General features: G+C 48.6%; 1 protein-coding gene and 1 long non-coding RNA gene across 2 annotated transcripts in view; one reads left to right on the top strand and one right to left on the bottom strand.

Annotated features, from left to right (window-relative positions):
* Positions 1–9,092, bottom strand: part of LOC111953832 (phosphatidylinositol 5-phosphate 4-kinase type-2 alpha) — a 19,755-nt gene extending 10,663 nt beyond the window's left edge. Inside the window, 8 exon segments of the mRNA XM_070435652.1 lie at positions 6,715–6,737; positions 6,740–6,752; positions 6,851–6,876; positions 6,879–6,902; positions 6,905–6,992; positions 7,152–7,228; positions 7,231–7,306; positions 8,967–9,092. Coding sequence (XP_070291753.1) covers positions 6,715–6,737; positions 6,740–6,752; positions 6,851–6,876; positions 6,879–6,902; positions 6,905–6,992; positions 7,152–7,228; positions 7,231–7,306; positions 8,967–9,092 — 453 coding nt within the window.
* On the top strand, positions 1,399–2,185 carry LOC111953482 (uncharacterized). The gene is made up of 3 exons (XR_002875866.2): positions 1,399–1,548; positions 1,705–1,849; positions 1,948–2,185. It is a non-coding gene; the product is annotated as an uncharacterized lncRNA (long non-coding RNA).
* Positions 9,093–10,193: the final 1,101 nt, after the last annotated feature.

Consider the following 10,193-nt stretch of genomic DNA (forward strand, 5'->3'; position numbering starts at 1 on the left):
GCTCTTTTCTCGGCTCTTTCTCTCGCTCTTTCTCTCGCTCTTCTCTCGTCTTTCTTCGCTCTTTTCTCGTCTTTTCTCTCGCTCTTTCTCTCGCTCTTTCTCTCGCTCTTTCTTCTCGCTCTTTCTCTCGTGCTCTTTCTCTCGCTCTTTCTCTCGCTCTTTTCTCTCGTCTTTCTCTTTCCTCGTGCTCTTTCTCTCTGCTCTTTCTCTCGTCTCTTTCTCTCGCTCTTTTTCGCTCTCGCTCTTTTCCTCTCGTCTCTTCTCTCTCTCTCTCTTTCCTCTCTCTCTCTTTCCTCTCCTCTCTTTCCTCTCTCCTCTCTCTTCTTTCTCTCTCTCTCTCTTCTTTCCTCTCTCTCTTTCCTCTTCTCCTCTCTCTCTCCTTTTCTCTCTCTTTTCCTCCTCTCCTCTCTCTCTTTCCTCTCTCTCTTTCTCTCCTCCTCTCTCTCTTCCTCTCTCTCTCTCCTCTTCTCTCTTTCCTCTCTCTCTTTCCTCTCTCTCTTTCCTCTCTCTCTTTCCTCTTCCTCTCTTCTTTCCTCCTCTCTCTCTCTCTCCTCTCTCCTTTCCTCTCTCTCTTTCCTCTCTCTCTTTCGTCTCTCTCTCTTTCTCTTTCCTCTCTCTCTCTCTTTCTCTCTTTCCTCTCTCTCTCCTTCCCTCTCTCTCTCTCTTTCCTCTCTCTCTCTTTCCTCTCTTTCTCTCTTTCCTCTTTCTCTCTCTCTTTCCTCTCTCTCTCTCTTCCTCTCTCTCTCTCTTTCCTCTCCTCTTTCCTCTCTCTCTTTCCTCTTCTCCTCTCTCTCTTTCCTCTCTTCCTCTCGCTCTTTCCTCTCTCTCTTTCCTCTCTCTCTTTCCTCTCTCTCTTCTCTCTTTCCTCTCTCCCTCTTCCTCTTCTCTCTTTCCTCTCTCTCTTTCCTCTCTCTCTTTCCTCTCTCTCTCTTTCTCTTTCCTCTTCTCTCTCTTCCTTCTCTCTCTTTCCTCTCTCCTCTCTCTCTTTCCTCTCTCTCTCGCTCTTTCCTCTCTCTCTTCCTCTCTCCCTTCCTCTTCTCTCTCTCTCCTCTTTCCTCTCTCTCTTTCTCTCTCTCTTTTCCTCTCTCTCTTTCCTCTCTCTCTTTTCCTCTCTCTCTCTTTCTCTTTCCTCTCTCTCTCTTTTCCTTCTCTCTCTCTTCTCTTTCCTCTCTCTCTTCTTTCCTCTCTCTCTTTCTCTCTCTTCTCTCTTCTCTTCCTCTCTCTCTCGCTCTTCCTCTCTTTCCTCTCTCTCTCTCTTTCCTCTCTCTCTCTCTTTCCTCTCTCTTCTCTCCTCTCCCTCTCTCTTCTCTCTCTCTCTTTCCTCTCTCTCTCGTAGATTCAAACACTGTTTTCATATGTTTCTAGATGAGTGATTGACTCTTCTCTTCCTGTAGAACTCCCTGACCCGTGCGGCTCCGTTGAAACAGTGATGCTCAGGGTCGGACTGGCGCTCGCTTTCACACCACCTACGACAACACTTACGTCATCAAAACCATCACCAGCGAGGATGTGGCTGAGATGCACAACATCCTCAAGAAGTACCACCAGGTAGAGGCGCACACACACACACAACACACACACACACACACACACACAACACAACCCTCAAGAAGTACCACAGGTAGAGGCGCACACACACACACACACAAACACAACACACACAGCACAAGCTATAGAAGTACCAAAGTGAGTTTCCCCTCCTAGTTCATAGTGGAGTGTCATGGCAACACGCTGCTGCCTCAGTTCCTGGGATGTATCGCCTCACGGTGGACGGAGACGAGACCTACATGATCGTCACCAGGAACATCTTCTCCCACCGCCTCCCGTCTACAAAAAATATGATCTGAAGGTAGGTGGAGGGAGGGAAGGAAGGCGGGGTGGAGGGAGGGGTTACAGGCTTACAAAAGGAAATCAATAATAAAATGCTGCCATCTTTCTGTCTGTCAGGGCTCCACTGTGGCCAGGGAGGCCAGCGACAGGAGAAGGTACAGTCATTCACAACACACCACACCAGCTCTGGACCTATACATGGTGTGTTTAATGTATTTATATAGACACTGAGTATGGATTCTGATTCCTGGCCACTCCCTGTCCTATACAACCATGTGGAGGGAGGAGCTGTGTGTTCAGACCTGGTGATTTAAACCAACACCGCTTCTGTCCATTACCTACCTGACCTGCCATTCTGTCTTTAACTACATGGGGGTATTCAAACCATCTACCCTTTTCTGTTAAAGACCCCCCCCACCTGCCCGTTACACACACCCCCCACCTGCCCGTTACACACCCCCCCATGCCCGTTACACTCCCCCGCTACCTGCCCGTTACACCTGCTACCTGCCGTTACACCCCACCCTCCCACCTGCCGTTACACCCCCCACCTGCCCGTTACACTCCCCCTGTACCTGCCCATTACCCACCCTCCCCCAACCTGCCCGTTACACCCCCCCCCACCCCACCTGCCCGTTACACCCCGCTACCTGCCCGTTACACTCCCCATACTGTTGCATGCTCTGTGTCTTCAGTTCAGTTTTGCTCCATCACTTTACTATCGCCACAGCAGTACCGATTGCGTACCCTGCTGAGTGTGTGTGTGTGTGTGGTTTACATTGGCTTGGATATTTGATCAGATGCTGGTTTAGGTTGTAATGAGGTGGTTTTCTGGTAAGAGACAGACTTTCTCTGAGTGGGCAGTGAATGAGCATGCCAATCAGCCCATAGTCATACATTTGAGACATGGCTCTGATTCAGCAGGTAGAGTTTGACAAACAGACCACAGGCTTTGTGATGCTGCAACCCTTCCTGTCGGCAGGAACTTAACCTGCAGTGGGTGGAAAAGATTCTGAGTGTCACCTTGAGTTGGATGACATGGCCGGTGAAACTTAGCCGAATCGTGCCAGACTGTGCAACTTTGCAGCATACTCGGAGTTTGGACTCGTGTGGACTGTGTGGTGGAGAGAGAGAGAGAGGTGTGGTTTTTTCTGTTAGAGGTAGGTAGGTGGTTGTGATAAGACTCCACACTGCGCGACAGTAGAATCTGTGGTCCGGGATCCTGTATAAACGCAGCAGGGCTCTGCAGGAAGACGAGACAGAGTTAATCGGAAGCCGATGAAATTATGCTGTGCCAATCAGTCCTAGGTAACACTAGCATGATGTGGAGGACGTGTCTGTCAAGTCAAACTACGACCACAATAAACTCTGCTGCTGCTTTTACCCAGGCCTTTACGTTATGCACATGGTGTTGTCCTACACAGGTTTGACATATAATGCTACACTAAACACCACACGCGACGGTGAAACCATCAATCTGTAAACCAGCATGCTTATGGCCCAGCCACCATCAACGCTCCAATTACATTAAACACCCTTCTCACATGAGTGACAGTCGTGTGTCGCTGTGTGTTGTGTTGTGTGTGTGGGGGGGGGTTGGTTCGTGTGTGTCGGTGTGTTGTGTGTGTGTGTGTGCCTATGTGAATGTGTGTACGTGTATTACTGTTGACTTTATGTGTGTGGTGTGTGTGTGGAACAACTGCTAAGTGTGTGTGTTGTGTGTGTGAAAGTGTGTGTGTGTGTGTGGTGTGTGGCCTGTGTGTTGTGTGTGTGTGTGTGTAGGTCGCGCCACACTGCAAAGCGGTTGAAGAATGCCAAGAGCGTGCAAACGCTCGTCACCAAAGGCAAAGGGCGGTGGGTCCGACTCACTGAAAGAACCAAAAACATGAAAGATATTTATATGTAACACTCTTTTAGCGCCTACCCACATGATTCATGTGTGTTATTTTCAACAGCTTTGAGTTGTCTCACGCCCTACTCCACAATGCAAGAACACACAAATAAAGGAAACCGCCTTTGATAATGAGTAGTGTGCCCAGACATATATGGGCAAATCCACATTTAAAAAAAATAATGGATTGTAAATGTTATTTGTGTCGCGCCCGGCTGGCGCTGAGTGGGGGTGGCGCCCTCCTGAAGCGCTTGAGTGGGGGTGGGCGCCCGCGTGAGAGGATGAGAGAATGAGCGAGAGAATGAGCGAGAGAATGAGCGAGAGCGAGAGAATGAGCGAGAGAATGAGCGAGAGCGAGAGAATGAGCGAGAGAGCGAGAGCGAGAGAGCGAGCGAGAGCGAGAGAGAAAGAGACAGACAGAAAGAGACAGACAGAAAGAGAGAGGGAGAGACAGACAGAAAGAGAGAGGAGGTGGACTGTGTGAGTATCAGAGACAGCTGAAGTCAGGTAGGCCTCCAATCCCTCTACTGCACCCTCCAATTGCCCAGCCCTACACCGGCGCCACCGTGTGTGACGACAAACACCTCTCCTTCCCCTGAGGTTGTGGCCCCCCTGCCCCCCCCCTGCCCCTGGCACACAGCTGATGCCCTCCAGAACCACCCCACCCTTCCTAGCCCCCTCCATGTCTGGTTGTCTTTCCACCTCCACTGAAATATAAACATGACAGAGACAGCTGCAGAGGACCAGAACCAATGACCTATCATGCCAACACAGAACACAGCGAGAGAGACAGAAACCGAGAGAGAGAAACAAGACAGAAAGGAGAGAAAGTTGTTGATAAGATATGAAAGAAAGGGCAAGATTTGGGAGAAAAACAGAGTGGGAGAGGGAGTGAGATGTTCACTCTGTGTGTACCTGGAAATCTTGGTCATCGATGACAAACCTCTCTCTGAGGTTACGGAACACCAGAGGACAGTACTCCTTAAACTTGAAATGGCTCGGCATGTTCTCCCTGCACACACATACATTTAACATTAGATAGCATTTACCTTAGGACCAGGAGTTCCCAAACTGGTGTGGCCCTCGACCCCAACATGTAAAAAAAAAAGTTATGTAATCAACAGCCAATGTTTAGACTATGACAGTCTATTACAAATCAGTCTGAAGGAAGTGAAATCAGAAAGGTATTTTGTATGATCTTCTGTTTAGAGAAGAACATCATGGATTGTTATTTTCCCCTCCGCCTGATATAGTGCCTGGTCACGTGGTCATTGTAGAGGGAAACAGACATACGTGTTCCTGAGAGTCTTATCTTTCAGTGATGGGGTCATAATATTTTGTAGTTTAAACCATTCAAAAGATAGAGGCACATTTGTAGGAAGAAAACAGAAATGGCTGTTTCTCTCACAAACTACTTTTAAATCAGGGTCATGACCCCTAGTTTGGGAAACGCTGGATTAGTGTGTGTGTGTGCACACTTACTTGTTGAAGAGGTGATTGTCCACCTTAATCTTGGAGTAGGCCTTGAAGTCATCAGGCATCAACATGATAGGGATCTGAACATGGCTCAACTCATTGATCTGAGACAGAGAGACAGAATCACGGATTTGTAGAATAGTGACTAAGCATAAAATCCCATCAGTTTGAACTGTTAGACCAGATACCTTTTCCTTGACCTCTGACCTCTGACCTCATCACATCCCCTTCCTCGTTAGCTCAGTGATCAACATCCTGGTTGTGCAGGCTTTGGTTCCAGCCCAGTACCAACGCCTAAAGACTAAGAACCCATCTACTGCGGCCAACAATCACCTTGACTAGACATGCTGCATTTCTACTGCGGCCAACAATCACCTTGACTAGACATGCTGCATTTCTACTGCGGCCAACAATCACCTTGACTAGACATGCTGCATTTCTACTGCAAGAGAGAGATCCTCAGAGCCGTGCTGCTGTACACCCGGCCCAGATTCTACACTGTCGCAGGGGAGTTTTCACACAAACCTACCTACTCTAACAGAAAAACACACTCTCTTCTTCTCTCTCCACCACACACACAGAGTCCAAATGCAGTTGCTGCAAAGTTCACAGTCTCACACACGCCAGTTCAATCACACTCAGGTGACACTCAGAATCCTTTCCACCCTGCAGGTTAAGTTCCTGCCGACAGGAAAGGGTTGCAGATCACAAAGCCTGTGGTCTGTTTGTACAACCTACCACTTGGCTGAATCAGAGCCATGTCTTCAAATGTATGACTATGGCTGATTCATCTCATTCACTCCCACTCAGAGAAAGTCTGCTGTCTCATTACCAGAAAACCACTCAACAACAATACGAGCATCTGATCAAATAATCCAGCAATGTAAACACACACACAACCACACAAGCAGGGTACGCAATGGTATGCTGTGGCAGTAGTAAAGTGATGGAGCTAAACTGAACTGAAGACACAGAGCATGCAACAGTATGGGGAGTGTAACGGGCAGGTACTGGGTGGTGTAACGGGAGGTGGGGGTGGGGGGGGGGTGTAACGGGCAGGTTGGGGGAGGGGTGGGTGTAATGGGCAGGTACAGGGGAGTGTAACGGGCAGGTGGGGGGTGTAACGGGCAGGTGGGAGGGGTGGGGTGTAACGGGCAGGTAGCAGGTGTAACGGGCAGTAGCGGGGGAGTGTACGGGCAGGTGTGGGGTGGTGGTGTAACGGGCAGGTGGGGTGTGTGTAAAGGGCAGGCGTAGGGGGGGCGTCTTAACGAGAAAGGGTAGATGGTTTGAATACCCCCATGTAGTTATAAGACAGAATGGCAAGGCCAGGTAGGTAATGGAAGAAGCGGTGTTGGTTTAAATCACAGGTTGACACACAGCTCCCTCTCCACATGGTTGTATAGGGAACAGGGAGTGGCCAGGAATCCAGAATCCATACTCGTGTCTATATAAATACATTAAACACACCATGTATATAGGTCCAGAGCTGGTTGTGTGTGTGTGAATGGACTGTAGACCTTCTCCTTGTCGCTGGCCTCCTGGCCACAGTGGAGCCCTGACAGACAGAAAGATGGCAGGCATTTTATTATTGATTTCCTTTTGTAAGCCTGTAACCCTCTCCTCCACCCCCTCTTCCTTCCCCCCTCCACCTACCTTCAGATCATATTTTTTGTAGACGGGAGGCGGTGGGAGAAGATGTTCCTGTGACGATCATGTAGGTCTCGTCTCCGTCCACCGTGAGGCGATAATCCCCGGAATGAGGCAGCAGCGTGTTGCCATGACACTCCACTATGAACTAGGAGGGGGGGGAAACTCACTTTGGTACTTCTATAGGCTTGTGTGTGTGTGTGTGTGTGTGTGGTGTGTGTGGCGCCTCTACCGTGGTGTACTTCTTGAGGTTGTGTGTGTGTGTGTGTGTGTGTGTTGTGTGTGTGTGGTGTGTGTGCGCCTCTACCTGGTGGTACTTCTTGGAGGATGTTGGTGCATCTAGCCACATTCCTCGCTGGTGGATGGTTTTGATGACGTAGTGTTGTCGTAGGTGGTGTGAAAGCGAGCGCCAGTCCGACCCTGAGCATCACTGTTCAACGGAGCCGCAGCGGTCAGGGAGTTCTACAGGAAGAGAAGAGTCAATCACTCATTTCTGAAACATATGAAACAGTGTTTGAATCTACAGAGAGAGAGAGGAAAAGAGAGAGAGAGGAAAGAGAGAGGGAGAGGAAAAGAGAGAGAGAGAGGAAAGAGAGAGAGAGAGAAAGAGAGAGAGAGAGGAAAGAGAGGAAAGAGAGAGAGAGAGGAAGAGAAAGAGAGAGAGAGGAAAGAAAGAGGAAGAGAAAGAGAGAGAGGAAAGAGAGAGAGAGAGGAAAGAGAAAGAGAGAGAGAGGAAAGAGAGAGAGAGAGGAAAGAGAAGAGAGAGAGAGGAAAGAGAGAGAGGAAAGAGAGAGAGGAAAGGAGAGAGAGGAAAGAGAGAGGAAAGAGAGAAGAGAAGAGGAAAGAGAGAGAGGAGAGAGGAAAGAGAGGAAGAGAAGAGAAGAAGAGAGAAGGAAAGAGTAGAGAAAGAGAGAGAGAGAGAAGAGAAAAAGAGAGAGAGAGAAAGAGAGAGAGGAAAGAAGAGAGAAGGAAGAGAGGAGGAAAGGAGAGAGAGGAAGAGAGAGGAGAGAGAGGAAAGAAGAGAGAGGAAAGGAGAGAGAAGAGAGAAGAGACAGAGAGGAGAGAGGAAAGAGAGAGAGGAGAGAGGAAAGAGAGAGAGGAAAGAGCGAGAGGAAAGAGAGAGAGAGGAAGAAGAGAAGAGAGAAGGAAAGAGATGAGAGAGAGGAAAGAGAAGAGAGAGGAAAGAGAGAAAGAGAAGGAGAGGAAAGAGAGAGAGAGAGGAAAGAGAGAGAGAGAGAAGAGAGGGAAAGAGAGAGCGAGAGGAAAGAGAGAAAGAGAGAGAGAAGGAAAGAGAGAGAGGAGAAGAGAGAGAGGAAAGAGAGAGAGGAGAGAGGAAAGAGAGAGAGGAAAGAGAGAGAGGAGAGAGAGAAAGAGAGAGAGAGGAAGAGAGAGAGAGGAAAGAGAGAGAGGAAAGAGAGAGAGAAAGAGAGAGAGGAAAGAGAGAGAGGAGAGAGAGAGAGAGAGAGGAAAAGAGAGGGAGAGAGAGAGAAGAGGAAAGAGACGAGGAAAGGAGAGAGAGGAGAGAGGAAAGAGAGAGAGGAGAGAGGAAGGAGAGAGGAGAGAGAAAGAGAGAAGGAAAAGAGAGAGAGGAAAGAGAGAGAGGAAAGAGCGAGAGAAAGAGCGAGAGAAAGAGCGAGAGAAAGAGCGAGAGGGAAAAAAGAAGCGACGAGAAAGAGGAGAGAAAGAGGCGAGAGAAAGAGCGAGAGAAAGAGCGAGAGAAAGAAGCCGAGAGAAAGAGCGAGAGAAAGAGCGAGAAGAAAGAGCGAGAGAAAGAGCGAGAAGAAAGAGCGAGAGAAAGAGGAGAGAGAAAGAGCGAGAGGGAGAAAGAGCGAGAGAAAAGAGCGAGAGAATGAGCGAGAGAATGAGCGAGAGAATGAGCCGAGAGCGAGAGAATGAGCGAGAGAATGGCGAGAGACGAGAGAATGGAGCGAGAGAGCGAGAGAGCGAGAGCAGCGCGCGAGAGGAGAGAGAGAAGAGACAGACAGAAAAGAGACAGCCGAAAGAGAGAGGGGAGAGCAGACAGAAGAGAGAGGGAGTGGACTGTGTGAGTATACGAGACAGCTGAAGTCGCAGGTAGGCCTCCAATCCCTCTACTGCACCCTCCAATTGCCCAGCCCTACACCGGCGCCACCGTGTGTGACGACAAACACTCTCTCTTCCCCTGAGGTTGTGGCCCCCCTGCCCCCCCCCTGCCCCTGGCACACAGCTGATGCCCTCCAGAACCACCCCACCCTCCTAGCCCCCTCATGTCTGGTTGTCTTTCCACCTCCACTGAAATATAAACATGACAGAGACAGCTGCAGAGGACCAGAACCAATGACCTATCATGCCAACACAGAACACAGCAGAGAGAGAAGAACCGAGAAGAGAAACAAGACAGAAAGAGAGAAAGTTGTTGATAAGATATGAAAGAAGGGCAAGATTTGGGAAAAAACAGAAGTGGGAGAGGGAGTGAGATGTTCACTCTCGTGTGTACCTGGAAAATCTTGGTCATCGATGACAAACCTCTCTCTGCGGTTACGGAACACCAGAGGACAGTATCCTTAAACTTGAAATGGCTCGGCATGTTCTCCCTGCACACCATACATTTAACATTAGAATAGCATTTACCTTAGGACCAAGGAGTTCCCAAACGGTGTGGGCCCTCGCCCAACATGTAAAAAAAAAAGTTATGTAATCAACAGCCAATGTTTAGACTATGACAGTCTATTAACAAATCAGTTCTGAAGGAAGTGAAATCAGAAAGGTATTTGTATGATCTTCTGTTTAGAGAAGAACATATGGATTGTTATTTTCCCTCCGCCTGATATAGTGCCTGGTCACGTGGTCATTTGTAGAGGGAAACAGACATAACGTGTTCCTGAGAGTCTTATCTTTCAGTGATGGGGTCATAATATTTTGTAGTTTAAACCATTCAAAAGATAGAGGCACATTTGTAGGAAGAAAACAGAAATGGCTGTTTCTCTCACAACTATCTTTTAAATCAGGGTCATGACCCCTAGTTTGGGAAACGCTGGATTGTAGTGTGTGTGTGTGCACACTTACTTGTTGAAGAGGTGATTGTCCACCTTAATCTTGGAGTAGGCCTTGAAGTCATTCAGGCATCAACATGATAGGGATCTGAACATGCTCAACTCATTGATCTGAGACAGAGAGACAGAATCACGTTTTGTAGAATAGTGATAGCATAAAATCCCATCAGTTTTGGAACTGTTTAGACCAGATACCTTTTCTTGACCTCTGACCCTCTGACCTCATCACATCCCCTTCCTCGTTAGCTCAGTGATCAACATCCTGGTTGTGCAGGCTTTGGTTCCAGCACAGTACCAACGCTAAAGACTAAGAACCC

The sequence above is a fragment of the Salvelinus sp. IW2-2015 genome, linkage group LG27 (genome assembly GCF_002910315.2).
Source record: "Salvelinus sp. IW2-2015 linkage group LG27, ASM291031v2, whole genome shotgun sequence".
Classification (NCBI taxonomy): Eukaryota; Metazoa; Chordata; class Actinopteri; order Salmoniformes; family Salmonidae; genus Salvelinus; species Salvelinus sp. IW2-2015.